Below are 19,653 nucleotides of genomic sequence, written 5' to 3' on the forward strand. Positions count from 1 at the left end.
GTGTCTTGGCAGGGTGGATGCTGAGAGGATGTTTCCTCCATGGGGGAATCTAGAAATAGGGGCTTCACAGTTTCAGAATGAGGGTTTTCCTGTTTAGGAGATAGAGATTTGTTTTTATCCCAGAGGGTTGTTAGTCTGTGGAATTATCTCCCTCAGAGAGCAGTAGAGGCTGTGGTTCACTGAGTATATTCAAGGCTGAGGTGGACCTTTTGAGCGAGGCATGGGGGGGACAGGTGGAAAAGTGGACTAAAGGCCATAAGACCATAATACCATAAGACATAGGAGCAGAATTAGACCATTCGGCCCATCGAGTCAGCTCTGCCATTCAATCATGGCTGATATTTTTCTCATCCCCATTCTCCTGCCTTCTCCCCATAACCCCTGATCCCCTTATTAACCAAGAAATCCAGATTAGCCAGGATCTTACAGAATAGCAGACTCGAGGGGCTGAATGGCCGTCCCCTGACCCTATTATGTTGTTATATTCTTATCGAGCCACAGGGTTTGCTGATTGGGCAATGCAAACTGCTGTTTTCTCACTTTCATCCAACTTCCTCATTTTGACTCAGTCACACATCAACGCTTTCCAATTAAATGCACAGAGATGAGCAGCACAGGAAGAGCTCCTTCAGCCCTTGAACAGCGAGTTGGCCATTACTCCCCAGGCAAGCAGTCGAGCAGGTCCGAGGTAAGTAAGGTAAAGTTTGGAATTGACTTCCACGGGCAGTATTGTTCTTTGTCGATGTGAATTTATAAGACAAAATCCAAGGATTGATGCCTGTGAAAGATTCCTACTTACTATTCAACTCTGAATGTGAAGCTTATCTCTGTCGTACAGAACATCTTTCTCGTTCAAGGGATGAGTGAAGTGAAGATTCATGAACTTCGGGATGTCCTGAGGTGGTAAAAGGTGCTTTAGTAATATTTGATTAATTTCTTTCTTAAAGCATTGTATCTCTCTACAGAGTATCATCCCACACAGAATCCAATTAGTCTGTGAAGACATTGTCTAAAAGCAGTTCTGATCTCTCGAGAACTGCCAGACAAGAGGTGAGGCCTCATTAACTCATTTCTCTTTCAGAGCTTGCGAGTGAGAAGCTGATGAAATATCTGCGGGTGGACAATGATCGGGAAATCTTACTTCCTCCTGTCACTTCTCCAAGGTAATACCACCGTCAGCTCGGACAGATTTATGGTTAATGGTCTTTGTAAAACAACATTCTGACGGAGCTCTGACTCGGGGCTATCTGATATACACTGGCTCCCAGCTTGTCAGGGAATGAGTGCAGACATCTCCAAGGGTTGTACGTAATGTAGGATGTCACAGGGATAGAGGGCTGGATCCTCCGACCCCCAGCCGTATGTTTCTCGGTGGCACGCTGTTTGCTGGCGGCGGGATTCTATTTTCCCGCCGCTTGTCCAATGGGATTTCCCATTGAAGTCACCCCAAGCCTCCTGGAAACCCATGCCCGGGGGTGCTCTGCCGGTTGGAACAGAGAATCCCAATTCAGGCCAGAGAAGTTTTGGGGGGCTGGAGGAAAAACTTAAAGTGATGGTGTTGCTGGAATTAGGTCAGTCACTGACAGGAGGTGATGAATTGAGTAGAGTAGCAGGGATAGAATGATCCCTGGAATGGAGAGCTTGTCATTTGAGGAGCAGTTGAGGACTCTGGGTCTGACTCATTGGAGTGGGCGTGGAGAGGCTGTTTCCACGAGTAGGAAAAACTAGAACCTGAGGGCACAGCCTCAGACTGAAGGGACGATCCTTTAAAACAGAGATGAGGAGGAATTTCTTCAGCCAGAGGGTGGAGAATCTGTGGAACTCTTTGCCGCATAAGGCTGTGGAGGCCAAATCACTGAGTGTGTGTAAGACAGAGATAGATAGGTTATTGATTAATCAGGGGATCAGGGATTGCGGAGAGAAGGAAGGAGAATGGGGATGAGAAGCTCATCAGCCATGATTGAATGTCCGGGCAGACTCGATTCGCCAAAAGGTCTAATCCTGTTCCTATGTACTGGGGGGTGAAGTCGATCCCGATGCTAGGATTCCAGTAGAAATATCCTGAAATGTGTGTCTTAAGACCATAAGACATAGGAGTGGAAGTAAGGCCATTCGGCCCATCGAGTCCACTCCACCATTCAATCATGGCTGATTTCAACTCCATTTACCCGCTCTCTCTCCACAGCCCTTAATTCCTCGAGAAATCAAGAATTTATCAACTTCTGTCTTAAAGACACTCAACGTCCCGGCCTCCACCGCCCTCTGTGGCAATGAATTCCACAGATCCACTACTCTCTGGCTGAAGAAATTTCTCCTCATCTCTGTTCTAAAGTGACTCCCTTTTATTCTAAGGCTGTGCCCCCGGGTCCCAGTCTCCCCTGCTAATGGAAACAACTTCCCTACATCCACCCTATCTAAGCCATTCATTATCTTGTAAGTTTCTATTAGATCTCCCCTCAACCTCCTAAACTCCAATGAATATAATCCCAGGATCCTCAGACGTTCATCGTATGTTAGGCCTACCATTCCTGGGATCATCCGTGCGAATCTCCGCTGGACCCGCTCCAGTGCCAGTATGTCCTTCCTGAGGTGTGGGGCCCAAAATTGCTCACAGTATTCTAAATGGGGCCTAACTAATGCTTTATAAAGCTTCAGAAGTACATCCCTGCTTTTATATTCCAAGCCTCTTGAGATGAATGACAACATTGCATTTGCTTTCTTAATTACGGACTCAACCTGCAAGTTTACCTTTAGAGAATCCTGGACTAGGACTCCCAAGTCCCTTTGCACTTCAGCATTATGAATTTTGTCACCGTTTAGAAATTAGTCCACGCCTCTATTCTTTTTTCCAAAGTGCAAGACCTCGCACCTGCCCACGTTGAATTTCATCAGCCATTTCTTGGACCACTCTCCTAAACTGTCTAAATCTTTCTGAAGCCTCCCCACCTCCTCCATACTCCCTGCCCCTCCACCTATCTACGTATCATCGGCAAACTTAGCCAGAATGCCCTCAGTCCCGTCATCTAGATCGTTAAGATATAAAGAGAACAGCTGTGGCCCCAACACTGAATCCTGCGGGACACCACTCGTCACCGGTTGCCATTCCGAAAAAGAACCTTTTATCCCAACTCTCTGCCTTCTGCCTGACAGCCAATCGTCAATCCATGTTAGTACCTTGCCTCGAATACCATGGGCCCTTATTTTACTCAGCAGTCTCCCGTGAGGCACCTTATCACAGGCCTTTCGGAAGTCAAGATAGATAACATCCATTGGCTCTCCTTGGTCTAACCTATTTGTTATCTCTTCAAAGAACTCTAACAGGTTTGTCAGGCACGACCTCCCCTTACTAAATCCATGCTGACTTGTCCTAATCCGACCCTGCACTTCCAAGAATTTAGAAATCTCAGCCTTAACAATGGATTCTAGAATCTTGCCAACAACCGAGGTTAGGCTAATTGGCCTATAATTTTCCACCTTTTTCCTTGTTCCCTTCTTGAACAGGGGGGTTACAACAGCGATTTTCCAATCCTCTGGTACTTACCCTGACTCCAGTGACTGTTGAAACATCATCAACAACGCCTCCACTATTTCTTCAGCTATTTCCTTTAGAACTCTAGGATGTAGCCCATCTGGGCCCGGAGATTTGTCAATTTTTAGACCTCTTAGTTTCTCTAGCACTTTCTCCTTTGTGATGGCTACCATATTCAACTCTGTCCCCTGACTCTCCGGAATTGTTGGGATATTACTCATGTCTTCTACTGTGAAGACTGACACAAAGTACTTATTTAGTTCCTCGGCTATTTCCTTGTCTCCCATCACAAAATTACCAGCGTCATTTTGGAGCGGCCCAATGTCAACTTTTGTCTCCCGTTTGTTTTTAATGTATTTAAATAAACTTTTACTATCATTCCTAATGTTACTGGCTAGCCTACCTTCATATTTGATCCTCTCTTTCCTTATTTCTCTCTTTGTTATCCTCTGTTTGTTTTTGTAGCCTTCCCAATCTTCTGACTTCCCACTACTCTTTGCCACATTATAGGCTTTCTCTTTTGCTTTGATGCATTTCCTAACTTCCTTTGTCAGCCATGGCTGCCTAATCCCCCCTCTGATAACCTTTCTTTTCTTTGGGATGAACCTCTGTACTGTGTCCTCAATTACTCCCAGAAACTCCTGCCATTGCTGTTCTACTGTCTTTCCCACTAGGGTCTGCTCCCAGTCGATTTTCGTCAGTTCCTCCCTCATGCCCCTGTAGTTACCTTTATTTAACTGTAACACCTTTACATCTGATTCTACCTTCTTTCTTTCAAATTGGAGATTGAACTCGACCATATTATGATCACTGCCTCCTAAGTGCTCCCTTACTTTAAGATCTTTAATCAAGTCTGGCTCATTACATAACACTAAGTCCAGAATGGCCTGTTCCCTCGTGGGCTCCATCACAAGCTGTTCCAAAAAGCCCTCCTGTAAACATTCAATGAATTCTCTTTCCTTGGGTCCACTGGCAGTATTATTTACCCAGTCCACCTGCATATTAAAGTCCCCCATGATCACTGTGACCTTGCCTTTCTGACATGCACTTTCTATTTCGTGGTGCATCTTGTGCCCCTGGTCCTGACCACTGTTAGGAGGCCTGTACATAACTCCCATTATGGTTTTTTTGCCTTTGTGGTTCCTCAACTCTACCCACACAGACTCCACATCATCCGACCCCATGTCGTTTAGTGCTATTGATTTAATTTCATTCCTAATTAACAAGGCAACCCCGCCCCCTCTGCCCACCTCTCTGTCTTTTCGATAGGTTGTGAATCCCTGGATGTTTAAATGCCAGTCCTGAACCCCCTGCAACCATGTCTCTGTGATGCCTACCACATCATACCTGCCAGTCACAATCTGGGCCACAAGCTCATCGACCTTGTTCCGTACACTGCGCGAATTTAAATATCGCACCTTTCATTCTCTATTGACCGTCCATTTTTGTTTTGTTAGTGTGGTGGACCTTGGTTTACTGAACCTTTCCATACACTGTGTCATATTTTGTGGGATGGGGACTATTGTAACCTCTCCTGAGTTCTGTCTTTTCGTGCTTTTTTGTATTCCTAAGCAGCTACGCTTCCCACTGATTACTTCACCTCTTGGTTCCCTGACTTTCCCTTCCCCCCCCAATCTTTAGTTTAAAGTCCTATTGACCACCCTATTTACTCTTTTCGCCAGAACACTGGTCCCAGCTCCGTTCAGGTGGAGACCATCCCAACGGTATCGGTCCCCTCCTGTCCCAAAACTGATGCCAGTGTCCCATGAAAAGGAACCCCTCATTCCCACACCACTCTTTCAGCCACGTGTTAACTTCCCTTATTCTTGCCTCCCTATGCCAATTTGCACGTGGCTCGGGGCAGTAATCCGGAGATTATGACCCTTGATGACCTGTTTTTTAATTTGAATCCTAGCTCTTTATAATCTCTAAACAGGTCCTCTTTCCTAGACTTGCCTATGTTGTTGGTACCGACATGGACCACAACAACTGGATCCTCCCCCTCCCTCTCCAGTATCCTTTCAAGCCGGTCAGAGATGTCCCACACCCTAGCACCGGGCAGGCAACATACCATGCGGGACTCTTTATCCTGATCACAAAGGATACTATCTATCCCCCTGATAATAGAATCCCCTACAACTACAACTTGCCTATTTACTCCCTCCCCTTGAATGGCCTGCTGAACCATGGTGCCTTGGTCAGCAGACTCATCCTTCCTGCAACCCTGTTCGCCATCCACACAGGGAGCAAATGCCTCATACCTGTTGGACAGAGTCAAGGGCTGAGGCTCCTGAGTTCCTGACTGCTGGTTCCCTTTACCTGCCTGACTTGCAGTCACACCCTGCTGTCCCTGGCCACTGGCAGGATTTAAACTACTTACTCTGACAGATGTGACTGCCTCCTGAAACACAGTGTCCAGGTAAGTCTCCCCCTCCCGGATGTGCCTCAGTGTTTGAAGCTCAGACTCCAGCTCATCAACTCTGAGCCGGAGCTCTTCGAGCAGCCAACACTTACTGTAGATGTGGTCGCTGCAGCTCGCAATGGGATCTGCCAGCTCCCACATCAAGCAGCTCAAGCACATCACCTGACCAGCCATCACTAATTAATTAATTAGTTTAATTTAAGTTTATGGAGGGGGCAGCTTCAGCCAATCAGACACTACCCTGCACTTTTAACTGAAAAACAGCACAATTAGATTAACCACTTACCTTTCCTGGTTACCTTACTGCACCAAACTAGCAAATTCTCACTGTCTGTATCTCTCTCACTCCGGCTGTGTCTCCTTGACCTGCGCAATGCTAATAATATAATATAATAATGCTAATAATAATAATATAATATGGCACTTACCTCACACCAATGGGTCTTATTATTAGGTTAGAGGAGGAGGGCGGGTGGGAGACACTACACGTGTAGTGTCTCGGGTTTCCTCCCCACCAGAATTTATTGGTTGGTGGGGGGGGTCTTTCCAGAAGTCCGCGGGTTGAAAAAAATAAAACAGAAAAGAAGTGGTTTTTTTAAAAAGGATAAACTTACCTCCCAGAAATCACTTGCGCACCGCTCCCGCTGAAATCGACTGGCCTGCTCCTGTCTTTTCCTGATTCTAGTCAAAAGCTCCCAAGAGAAAAGCACAGCAGCTCCTCGAATAGACGGACTGCTCAGCGTCACACTTCCTGTCCATTCTCACCATGCTCGGAACTTCAATAAGGGTGAAAGATAACTGAAAAAGAGAAGGAAGGCAGAGCAGTCAGCGTGTAACGGTGTGAAATATTTCTAGATCTTGTGACTGACTCTGATCTGTTGCAAAGTTTAAATTTCACAGAATCTCTGAAGGTGAAAAATAGCGGGACTATGGGGGAAAGAGCAGGGGGTGGGGGGATTAATTGGATAGGTCTTTCAAAGAGCCAGTACAGACATGATGGCTCGAATGGCCTTCGGTGGTGTTTAATTCTACAACCTGATGATTAGTGTTCCTTGCTCAGCAATACTTAGGTATCCTCCTGAAGTCCCTGGATGTTTGAGAAGAACAGGGAACACAACGTTTCTGGTATCAGCATTTTGTGTTGGGCCTAGTTCAGTTCAAACAAAACACAGAGATACCATCTGAGAAGGTCATGAACCCAACACAGTGACAGCTCCGGTACATGGACAGCTCAGGCTAGAGGCATTTTGTTTATGTGTTTCACAGTGGGATTCATCTCTGATCTTAGCCTGTCCCCTGCCTGAGACTCATCTTTTGGATCCTTTTTGCTATTGCCTCTCCTTGTCTCCTGTCTGGGACTCCTCTTTTCAGACATCACCATGTCCAGGTTAATGTGGAGCTGAGAACAAGGTCAGGTAGAGGAATCAAGGTATTCTTGATACAAACATAGCAATGACTAATTCATGCGGCACAGGTTAGCAAAGCTGTAAAAAAATGGGACGGGACGGTGGCGCAGTGATTAGCACTGCTGCCTACAGCGCTGAGGACGCGGGTTCGATCCCGGCCCCGGGTCACTACAGGTACGGGTGTAGTGATAAATATGTGTGCTCCTCGTGCAGCAGCCATTTTGCCAGCTGCTGTAGGAGGCCACACATCTTCGCGCAATAAAGCCTCGATTGCATCCAACTCTCGTCTTTGTGAAATTGATCGTGCATCAATTTATTGCACTGAAGTTTTCAGAAGATGGACCTCCGCATCAAGCCGGATCGCCTGCAACTGGATCCGCAATCAGGCAACGTCAAAAAGGACTTTGAACATTGGCTAGCCTGTTTCGAAGCTTACATCAGGTCTGCACCAGACCCAATTCCGGAAGCTCAGAAGATTCAGATCCTCTACATGGGGCTGAGCTCCAATGTCTTTCCACTTACCGAGGACGCACCGACATACCAAGACGCCATGGCGTTACTGAAGGAAAACTACGCTCAGCGGACTAACACGCTCTACTCCAGACACATCCTCTCCACTCGTAGTCAACTTCCTGGTGAGTCAGTGGAAGATTTCTGGCGTGCTCTAATTCCCCTAGTCAGAGACTGTGACTGTCAGGCCGTCAAGGCCACGGAACACTCGAACTTGCTCATGAGAGACGCTTTTGTTATGGGGATAGGGTCAGATTACATTTGCCAGCATCTCTTAGAAGGGGCCACGCTCGACCTCGCGGCAACCAAAAAGCTAGCGCTCTCGCTGACGGTCGCTTCGCGCAACATCCAGGCCTACACCCCTGGCCGCGCGGCCCACCCCTCCTACGCATCGTGGACTCCGCAGACGGCTGCCCCATCGGGGACCCCACTCAGCCAACCCCACGCCTGTGCCGCGAGCAGCCAACCAACCCCGGGGGCCCCAAATGTTACTTCTGTGGGCAACCAAAATACCCCCGGCAATGCTGCCCGGCCCGGAGCGCCCTTTGCAAGGCCTGCTGCAAGAAGGGACACTGCGGTGTGCCAGGCCCGCGCAGTCACCGCTATTTTTCTAAAATCCCCCCCACGTACGGCCAGCGGGCGCCACCATCTTCCCCTCCCCGGACCCACGTGCGGCCAGTGGACGCCGCCATATTGTTCGATCCCCACCACGTGCCGCCCGTGGGCGCCGCCATCTTGTCCTCCCCAGGATCATCAGGCCGCCATCTTGTTTCCCCCATGACACTTGCGGCCCGTGGGCGCCGCCATCGTACCAGAACCCATGCCCCCCGGGCACCCCATCGTCTGTCACCATCGACGACCAGCCGCGTCTCGCCTCGGTCACGATTGACCAGTCCCGCCCACGCAATCTAACAACGGCCTCTACCAACGTGTAAATTGATGGGCATGAGATCTCCTGCCTGCTGGACTCCGGGAGCACCGAGAGCTTTATCCATCCCGATACGGTAAGGCACTGCTCCTTCGCGGTACACCCCGCCAACCAGGGAATCTTCCTGGCCTCCGGGTCCCACTCTGTGGCAATCCGGGCGTACAGCATTGCCACTCTCACTGTCCAGGGCGTGGAGTTCAGCGGCTTCCGGCTCTACGTCCTCCCCAACCTCTGCGCTGCCTTGTTACTCGACCTGGACTTCCAGTGCAACCTCCAGAGTCTAACATTGAAATTCGGCGGGCCCCTACCACCGCTCACTGTGTGCGGCTTCGCGACCCTAAAGCTTGACCCACCTTCCCTATTGCAAAACCCCAGATTGCAAACCCGTCGCTACCAGGAGCAGACGGTACAGCGCGCAGGACAGGACCTTCATCAGGTCCGAAGTCCAGCGACTGCTTCGGGAAGGCATCATCGAGGCCAGCAACAGCCCCTGGAGAGCCCAAGTGGTGCTTGTGAAAACTGGGGAGAAACACAGAATGGTTGTGGACTACAGTCAGACCATCAATAGGTACACGCAGCTCGATGCGTACCCCCTCCCACGCATATCTGATATGGTCAATCAGATTGCACAGTACCGGGTCTTCTCAACTGTCGACCTAAAATCCGCCTACCACCAGCTCCCCATCCGTAAGGCGGACCGTCCATACACTGCCTTCGAGGCAGATGGCCACCATTACCACTTTCTTAGGGTTCCCTTTGGCGTCACCAATGGGGTCTCGGTTTTCCAATGGGAAATGGACCGAATGATTGACCGGTACGGGCTGTGGGCCACTTTCCCGTACCGAGACAATGTCACCATCTGCGGTCACGATCAGCAGGACCATGACTCCAAGCTTGCCAAATTTCTCCACACTGCCACTCTCCTCAACCTAACTTATAACAAGGAGAAGTGCGTGTCCAGCACGAACCGCTGAGCCATCCTCGGCTATGTGGTCCAGAAAGGAGTTCTGGGCCCCGATCCCCACCACATGGAGCTCCCCCTCCCCCACTGCCCCAAGGCCCTTAAACGTTGCCTGGGGTTCTTTTCTTCCTACACCCAGTGGTCCCAAATTATGCAGACAAGGCCCGCCCACTCATTTAATCCACTCTTTTCCCCCTAACAGCCGAGGCTCACCAGGCCTTCAACCGTATTAAGGCTGACATCGCCAAGGCCGCGATCCACGCAGTCGACGAGACGTTACCATTTCAAGTCGAGAGCGACGCATCAGACGTCGCTCTAGCCGCCACCCTCAACCAGGCAGGCAGGCCCCTTGCATTCTTTTCACGAACCCTTCATGCCTCCGAAATTCGGCACTCCTCCGTCGAGAAGGAGGCCCAAGCCATCTTTGAAGCTATGCGGCATTGGAGGCATTACCTGGCTGGGAGAGGATTCAGTCTCCTCACTGTCCAATGGTCGGTAGCCTTCACATTTAACAACACACAGCAGGGCAAGATCAAGAACAATTAAATCTTGAGGTGGAGGATCGAGCTCTCCACCTACAACTACGAGATTTTGTATCGCCCCGGTAAGCTCAACGAGCACACCGATGCCCTATCCCGAGGTACATGTGCCAGTGCACAGGTGGACCGACTCCGGACTCTGCACGACAACCTTTGTCACCCGGGAGTCACACGGTTGTACCACTTCATCAAGGCCCGCAATCTGCCCTACTCCGTCGAGTAAGTCAGGGTAATCACCAGAGACTGCCAGGTCTGCGGGGAAAACGTACTTCTACCAGCCAGACCGTGCGCGCCTGGTGAAGGCCTCCTGCCCCTTTGAACGCCTCAGCGTGGACTTCAAAGGCCCCTCCCCTCCACCAACCGTAACACGTACTTCCTCAGTGTGGTCGATGAATATTCCCGATTTCCCTTTGCCGTCCCATGCCCCGACATGACGTCTGCCACCGTCATCAAAGCCCTCAACACCATCTTCGCTCTTTTCGGCTTCCCTGCCTACGTCCACGGCGACAGGGGCCCTCATTCATGAGCGATGAGCTGCGTCAGTTCCTGCTCAACAAGGGTATTGCCTCGAGCAGGACGACCAGCTATAACTCCCGGGGAAATGGGCAGGTGAAGAGGGAGAATGGGATGGTCTGGAGGGCCGTCCAGCTGGCCCTATGGTCCAGACATCCCCCGGCCTCCCGCTGGCAGGAGGTCCTCCCCGACGCACTGCACTCCATTTGGTCGCTCCTATGCACTACGACTAATGACACACCCCATGAACGTATCTTTGCCTTCCCCAGGAAGTCCACCGGGCGTCGCTCCCGACTTGGCTCGCAGCTCCAGGACCCGCAGTCCTCCGCAAGCATGTACGACTCCACAAGGTGGACCTATTGGGTTGAGAGGGTACAGCTACTCCACGCCAACCCACAGTATGCCTACGTAGCGTATTCCGACGGCCGCCAAGATACTGTCTCCCTCAGGGACCTGGCACCTGCTGGTTCCACACACACACACCCCTCAGGCCTGGCACCACCCTCCCTTCCCCCGGCGCACCCAGCCGCAACCCCCACCCCAGGACAATCCGTCCTCCCCCTGCCCACGCCCGAGGATGAAGAGGGCAGCACGGTGGCGCAGTGGGTTAGCCCTGCTGCCTCACGGTGCTGAGGTCCCAGGTTCAATCCCAGCTCTGGGTCTCTGTCCGTGTGGAGTTTGCACATTCTCCCCGTGTTTGCGTGGGTTTCGCCCCCACAACCCAAAAATGTGCAGGCTAGGTGGATTGGCAATGCTAAATTGCCCCTTAATTGGAAAAATGAATTGGGTTCTCTAAAATTTATGGGGCAGCACGGTAGCCTTGTGGATAGCACAATTGCTTCACAGCTCCAGGGTCCCGGGTTTGATTCCAGCTTGGGTCACTGTCTGTGCGGAGTCTGCACATCCTCCCCGTGTGTGCGTGGGTTTCCTCCGGGTGCTCCGGTTTCCTCCCACAGTCCAAAGATGTGCGGGTTAGGTGGATTGGCCATGATAAATTGCCCTTAGTGTCCAAAATTGCCCTTAGTGTTGGGTGGGGTTACTGGGTTATGGGGATAGGGTGGCGGTGTTGACCTTGGGTAGGGTGCTCTTTCCAAGAGCCGGTGCAGACTCGATGGGCTGAATGGCCTCCTTCTGCTCTGTAAATTCTGATACCGATCTATGAAGAGGATTTCGGCACGCTCCCGGAGTCACCGAAGACCAGACCGACACCGGAAAATGTGGAGGCGAACATTACCATAGAATTCCTACAGAGCAGAAGGAGGTCATTCAGCCGATCGAGTCTGCATCGACCCTCCAAAAGGAAGCCCTAACTACTACGCCCACTCCCAACGGCAGATCAAGGCTCCGGACCAACTGAACCTGTAACTTGATCGGGACTCTTAAAAAAAAAAAATCATCCTCCTGTATAACTCTCCTCCACCCCCGCTGGACTCAATTTTTTTTCTGTACTTTAAAACATCTACTTGTATATAGTTCTCCACCACCCCCGCCGGACTCAATTTTAACAGGGGGTGAATGTGGTAGTCACCACTGATGTATATATTAGGTGCTTTGTGATAAGGCCCTGTCTAGTACGGGGGTAGTTCCCTGCCTGCTGGCTCCACCCAGTAGGCGGAGTATAAATATGTGTGCTCCTCGTACAGCAGCCATTTCGCCAGCTGCTGTAGAAGGCCACACATCTTAGTGTAATAAAGCCTCGATTGCATCCAACTCCCGTCTTTGTGTAATTGATCATGCATCAACCCCCACAACCCAAAGATGTGCAGGTTAGATGGATCGGCCATGCTAAATTACCCCTTAATTGGAAAAAAAATACTTGAGTCCTCTAAATTTTTTGTAAAGAATAAAAAAGCTGTAATAAAAAAAAAGCTGGACTTTATTTCTAGAGGGATAGAATTGAAAAGGAGAGTGATTATGCTAAACCTGCTCCAAACTTTGTTTAGACCAAACTTAGAGAACAGTGCATAGTTCCGGTCACCATATTATAAGAAGAACATAGAGACACTGGAGAGGGCGCGAATCCCAGAAATGTGGAGGCGAACATTACCATAGAATTCCTACAGAGCAGAAGGAGGTCATTCGGCCGATCGAGTCTGCATCGACCCTCCAAAAGGAAGCCCTAATTACTACGCCCACTCCCCCCGCCCTATCCCTGAAACCCAACCTAAACTGCACATGTTTTGGACACGAAGGGGCAATTTTATCATGGCCTATCCACCTAACCTGCGTATTTTTGGACTGTGGGAGGAAACCGGAGCACCCGGAGGAAACCCACAGAGACACGGGGAGAATGGACAAACTCCACACAGACAGCCACCTGAGACCGGAATTGAACCCGGGGCCGCATCACTTTGTGGTAACAGTTACGGAACCGAGGCAGGTAGATGGAGTTAAGACGTAGATCATTTGAAAATGTGATCACAGAGCAGGAGTAGGCCATTCAGCCCCTCGAACTGCTCCGCCATTATGGCTATTCTGAATGTACTCTAAAATCTCCATCCTGCCCAATGCCTCCCCTTGCCCCCGCCCCGATAACCTATTGCCCCTGCCTTGCTTACCAAGAACCTGTCCCACTCTTAAAAACATTCAGAGACTATGGATGGAATTTTCTGCGCCACTCGCCACTTGAGTGGCAGTAGAGGCAGCCCACTATTGGACGGTGGTAGGAGCAATGTTGGAGTTTCCCATTCCATGCATGTTATCGGCGATACCGGATCATCCCGCCAGCGAACCCGGCCAGAAAATTCCGGCCTCCGTTTCCACCACCTTTTCTGGAAGGGAGTTCCAGAGGCCACGACATCCAGGGAGAAACAATTTCTCCTCATCTCGTCTTAAATGGGCGACCACCTTGCCATTAACCAGTGACCCTCCCCCACCCCCAGTTCCAGATTCTCCCACAAGAGGAAACACCCTCTCCACATCGGCACTGTCAATATCAGCAGGATTGAATTGACGGGTGGAGCACGGGGGAGGGGATGGAAAGAATCCGACTGTTGCTGTTTTCCTCTGTCCTGTGTGTCCTTTATCAGGAAAGGATTGGCCGGCTGGGTCTTTATTCTTGTGAAAAGAAAGCTGAGGGGAACGTGACCTATCAGAGGCCTTCAAAATTCTCAAAGGTTTTGATCGAGTGGACACAGAGAGAATGTTTCCTCTTGTGGGTGTTACGATCTCAGTTGGTGTTACTACTGAATGGGAAGATTCCAGAACGGAACCCCAGCTCAAAAGATCATGGGTGGGATTCTCCGTTGGTCGACGCTAGAATCGGGAAACGGGATTGGACGGAGAATCGGTTCCCAAGCCGAAATTGCAATTTTCCATCGCCTTGGCAGAGGTGTCAAGGCGTTCCAGAATGCATGAGCAGTAAACACCGTTGGCATATCAGTGGCTGGCCCGACTCGGTATTCTCCGGGGCCTCCGCGATTCTCCCCCTCAATGGGCCAAATTCCCGAAGGCGAGGTTCACCTGTGCTTTTAAAAATCTTGCAACCGGCATTGTGGCTGATGAGGGAGAGAGAGGAGGTAGGACACAGAGAGGCGTGACCGTGGGCTGCTGGTCCTGACACTGGCTGGGCTGGTTTGGGGTGGGGTGGGGGGTGCCGTGGGGGCGGGGTGACCCCCTCAGACCTGGGGCGATGCCCAGACATGGACCACCATTGCCGTGGCCTGCAAGCAAGCCATCTTGCTGCGCACCCCACTGACTACTCACCTTGGCCTTGGTTCTGCAGTGTGAGACCAGATGCCCCCAACCTGGCACCACACACTCTGCCATACTCCCCACCCAGCCACCCAAAGATAACGCCCATTGCAGCCCCTATGGGGGCGGCGGGAGGGTGCTGCAGAACCTACCACTGGCAAGGACAACGATGGAGCACGGAGTGCGGAGAGGAGGTTGGGGGAGGGCTGGAGGTGTGGGACATGTAGGGGCAACTCGGACCACCATGTAGCCCGGTGTACCTGGTTGGGCACGGGGGTACGCACCATTCTGACATGTCGGCATTTCACCCTTTGCAGGCAATGGATTTTGGAATACAGCCTTCCTCCTAATCGCCACAGCCCTGGGGGATGCCTGTGGCTGTACGAGCTGGAGCTGCTCAAGGAGGAGGAAGCTGCAGCAGCGGAGCGTGCAGCAGCGGAGCGTGCAGCAGCGTGCAGCAGCGGAGCGTGCAGCAGCGTGCAGCAGCGGAGCGTGCAGCAGCGGAGCGTGCAGCAGCGTGCAGCAGCGGAGCGTGCAGCAGCGTGCAGCAGCGGAGCGTGCAGCAGCGTGCAGCAGCGGAGCGTGCAGCAGCGGAGCGTGCAGCAGCGGAGCGTGCAGCAGCGGAGCGTGCAGCAGCGGAGCGTGCAGCAGCGTGCAGCAGCGGAGCATGCAGCAGCGGAGCGTGCAGCAGCGTGCAGCAGCGGAGCGTGCCGCAGCGGAGCGTGCAGCAGCGGAGCGTGCAGCAGCGTGCAGCAGCGGAGCGTGCAGCAGCGGAGCGTGCAGCAGCGGAGCGTGCAGCAGCGGAGCGTGCAGCAGCGGAGCGTGCAGCAGCGTGCAGCAGCGGAGCGTGCAGCAGCGGAGCGTGCAGCAGCATGCAGCAGCAGAGCGTGCAGCAGCGGAGCGTGCAGCAGCGGAGCGTGCAGCAGCGTGCAGCAGCGGAGCGTGCAGCAGCGGAGCGTGCAGCAGCGGAGCGTGCAGCAGCGTGCAGCAGCGGAGCGTGCAGCAGCGGAGCGTGCAGCAGCGGAGCGTGCCACTGCGGAGCGTGCAGCAGCGGAGCGTGCAGCAGCGGAGCGTGCAGCAGCGGAGCGTGCAGCAGCGTGCAGCAGCGGAGCGTGCAGCAGCGGAGCGTGCAGCAGCGGAGCGTGCCACTGCGGAGCGTGCAGCAGCGGAGCGTGCAGCAGCGGAGCGTGCAGCAGCGGAGCGTGCAGCAGCGTGCAGCAGCGGAGCATGCAGCAGCGGAGCGTGCAGCAGCGGAGCGTGCAGCAGCGGAGCGTGCAGCAGCGGAGCGTGCAGCAGCGTGCAGCAGCGGAGCGTGCAGCAGCGGAGCATGCAGCAGCGGAGCGTGCAGCAGCGGAGCGTGCAGCAGCGGAGCGTGCAGCAGCGGAGCGTGCAGCAGCGGAGCGTGCCACTGCGGAGCGTGCAGCAGCGGAGCGTGCAGCAGCGGAGCGTGCAGCAGCGTGCAGCAGCGGAGCGTGCAGCAGCGGAGCGTGCCACTGCGGAGCGTGCAGCAGCGGAGCGTGCAGCAGCGGAGCGTGCAGCAGCGGAGCGTGCAGCAGCGGAACAGGAGGCTGATGCTTAGGATGAAGAGCCGGCCGCCCAACAGGCCGAGGAGGTGGAGGTGCAAAGAAGGCGCCGCATGAGGCCGATAGGGTCACAGACCTCAGTACACGGCTGCATCCGCCCCATCATGGAGACCCTATACGCCCAGGCGGATTAATACATCCATTTCAATGTGCAGCGAGCCCAGCAGGATGCCCAGGCAGCGAGGTTCGCTGCCATCACTGCGATGCCCTGGGTCCAGGTGGTGATCGAAGGAATGCATGTTACCTTCCGAGCACCTGCTGATGACAGGGCACTCTACACAAACTGAAAAGGGCGCCACTCATTGAACCTGTGACCATCAGCACCGCATCATGCATGGCTGTGCCCGATACCCAGGCAGTGTGCATGGCGCCTTCCTCCTAGCACACTTGATGATCCCCGGCCTCTTCAAGAGGCTCCACCGGCTGGCAGGGGCTGGCCCCTGGGCTATCCACTGCGGTCGCGGCTGATGATGCCTACCCCCAGGCCAGAGTCCAATGCTGAGAACCGCTACAACGACACCCCTGCAGCGACCAGGAGAGTGATCGAGCGGTGCTTCGGCATCTTGAATATGCGGTTCAGGTGCCTGGATCACACTGGAGGGGACCTCCAGTATGACGCTGAGAGGGTCTCTGCATCATGGCTGCCTGCTGCGTCCTGCACATCGCGCAGCAGAGGGGCAGCGGGCTGGAGAAGGACGATGAACGCCAGTCCTCGTCTGACGATAAGGTTACAGGGGGAGGGCGAGGATGGTCAGGACATGGGGCACAGGCAGGTACGGGAGGCAGATGATGGGACACTCTTATCACCTCCATGTTCACCAACTAGGGGAGGGAGGGGATGCGCCAGGGGCTTGAACATCATATCCCCCCCCCCACCCCGGCCACACCCCCACCTGCAACACCCTCTGTGATACATACCTGCCATACTGCAGGGGTGTGAGGCCTGGGTTGGCAGTAACAGCGGTTTGGTCCTGGGATGGAAAATGTTGACAACCCGCTCTGCGATCAGCCGTGGTACTCCGCAACGTTTGACAATGTTCCAACGGTTGATCCCTGCATGTGACCTGGCCATTCCATCGCACGGTCCCATCAAATCTCTGGGGTGATAATGGTGGGGACGGACATGGGGGAGGGTGGGAGCCCAGCCCACCCACAATGTCCACTCATTCCTCCCACCTTCCCACCCCCCTCCCACGCCTCCTCTCTGGCCTGTCCAGACCAGCCCACACCTTACACCCATCTGACAGAGCACCGAGGCAGGTTGTAACAGTGTGTGCAGGTATTTAATGTGAACAAATATATACATATACATGCCCTAGCCCATATCAATATACTGTGCCCTGCACTTGTGCCAACTTAATTGGTGTCTAATTTCTGGCCTTACTGGCCCTAACACTACATCTAGGTGAATCCCCGGGCAGTACATCAGGAGTGGAGGCGGCCTGCATTGATTACCACCCTGCGACCTGGGTCCCCATTAGTGGCCGCCTTCTGGGGCGACCAGTCCTGGATGGGTCCAGCTGCTGCTCGGGTGTCCCGGGTGGTGTGGTGCCGGTCTATAACGCCTGCTGCCCACGAGATGCACCAAGGATGGGGGGCAGCGGTAGGAGCCTGAGGTGCGGGGGTCTTTCAGCATCTCCCCTGTGGGAGTCACCGGCAAGAGCTCCATCACCTCGGGGTCCAATGGCCCCCGGGCTACTCCATGGAATGGGAATGAGGGCGGAGCTATCCCCTGAGGCATCCCCGCCACCTTGCCCTGCCAGTTCTGCTGGCTCGCTCTGGCCTCAACCAGGGTCTGTACGGACAGCCATGGAGCAAAGGGAGTGGACAATACCTGTCTGGGACTGTGCCACATCACGTTGCGACTGTACCACCACTTTTGGGTGTGTGACACATCAGCCAGTGACTGCGTCATCTCCATTTGGAACTGGGCCACCTCCCTCCGTGTCAGCGCCACGTCAGCCAGCGCCTGGGCAATGCTGCCAACGTTCCCAGCCCTGGCCTATGCCTTGGCCAGCGCCTGCACAGAATGCCCAAGGCCTTGGGCACGCTGATCCAGAGCTGGCCCCCCCCAAGCCTCCACTGAGGACGCCAACCGTGCGCTGTTGGCCTGGGTGGCACACATGGTGGGCACCACCTCCTGCTCCTGCATGCGGTTGGACTTCTCCAACTGCACCTGCTGGATACTCGCTGACAACTCCTCATGTAGTCCCTGGCTCTGTGACTGCTTCTCCACAATCGATGGGTCTCTCCATCGCAGAGGCCCGACCCCTCAGGACGGCAGCTAGTCCCTTGCGTTGGCCTGCCCTCCGACCATCTACCCCTCAGGTGTTCCTACCTTCACCTGCTGTACCGGATTAGCTGTGTGGTGTGTATCAGGGGGTATCCCAGGAGTCTCTTCACTGAAGTGCCCAACCGAGGTGAGTGTCTCTAGGATGGCGGAGGGTGTTGGAGACAGCTGTGACGGGAAATCAGTGTCATCCCCGGACTCGAGCTCCGGGGTGTCTTGGGTTTCAGGTCGAGGGCTCCCATCCATGTCGGTGTTGTCCTCGTCGCTGGTCGGCATACGGTGGGGGGGCTCAGGCTGTGGTACTGGCTGGGGGCAGGGGACACCAGATGGACCCGCCCCATCACGAGCAGATCCTGCAACACACAAGACAAGATGCACGATTAGACCGTGGGTGGAGGGGAGGTGGGGTGTTGTGGGGGCGACGATGGTGTGGGGGTATTGTTGGTGGGGGGGTTGGGGGACAGACGTGTCACGAGAAGCCACAACTCAGCGGGGCCTCACTTCATTGCCCGCGGTCGACCTCCACCCAGGCGACTTCCCGTCCTTCTTGGCCGTTATGGGTAGCCTTTTCCTGGGGATGGTGGGAGGAAACAGAAAAAGAGAGTGTTAGACAGTCTGACGCATACAACCCAGGGAGTGTGGAGCTGGTTACCTCAGTGGCCTTTCTCCTGGTGGGGTGGAGAGGGGGTGGGGTCACGGGTGTGTGGGATGAGGGTTGGTGCCAGGGGCACAGTGCTGCCTACTCACCCTGGCCACCCTGAGGAGGTCGTACAGTTTTTTCCTGAACTGCAGGCAGGTCCAAACGACGTTGCTGGTGGCGCTGCCCACCTCTGCCATCTGCGCCCAGGCAAGGCGAGCCGTGGTGGCTGGCCGCCTCCTTCCCGGGCCGGGGTGCAGGGTAGCCTGCCTCTCCTCTACCGGGTCCAGCAAGGTCTTGAGTTCTGCATCGGTAAATCTCGGGCTTCTCTCCTCGCTGCCTTCTTGTTGGCTGGGATGGTGTGTGCACAGAGTGCAGTGTGTATATGCGGCTGCAGCTTGTCAGCCTTCTTGCAATCACAAAACTGGCGAATCAGCACCGTTTCTCATTGGAATCGATTGCGTGCCACGAGGTGCCGGTGCTCGCTCCTCACCACTCGTTGAATCGGTTCAGGTGCGGAGCCTGTCGTGGAACTCCAAGAATGTTGCTCCGGCGTCAACACCTAGTCTCAGGAATGGACAATCCAGCCCCATAACTTTTACTCTTTTCTAGAAAACAGTGAGCAACGGAGTCACTGGGCCG

At 53.7% G+C, this 19,653-nt stretch overlaps 1 protein-coding gene across 1 annotated transcript in view; it reads left to right on the forward strand.

The window, feature by feature from the left end:
• Positions 1 to 606: 606 nt before the first annotated feature.
• The window catches only part of LOC140387062 (sialoadhesin-like), a 185,835-nt gene continuing 166,788 nt past the window's right edge, over positions 607 to 19,653 (forward strand). The window contains exons 1-2 of the mRNA XM_072470073.1: positions 607 to 688; positions 1,082 to 1,163. Coding sequence (XP_072326174.1) covers positions 1,124 to 1,163 — 40 coding nt within the window. The 5' untranslated portion in view covers positions 607 to 688; positions 1,082 to 1,123. The remainder of the gene's footprint in view (positions 689 to 1,081; positions 1,164 to 19,653) is intronic.

Source organism: Scyliorhinus torazame, chromosome 12, assembly GCF_047496885.1.
Source record: "Scyliorhinus torazame isolate Kashiwa2021f chromosome 12, sScyTor2.1, whole genome shotgun sequence".
NCBI lineage: Eukaryota > Metazoa > Chordata > Chondrichthyes > Carcharhiniformes > Scyliorhinidae > Scyliorhinus > Scyliorhinus torazame.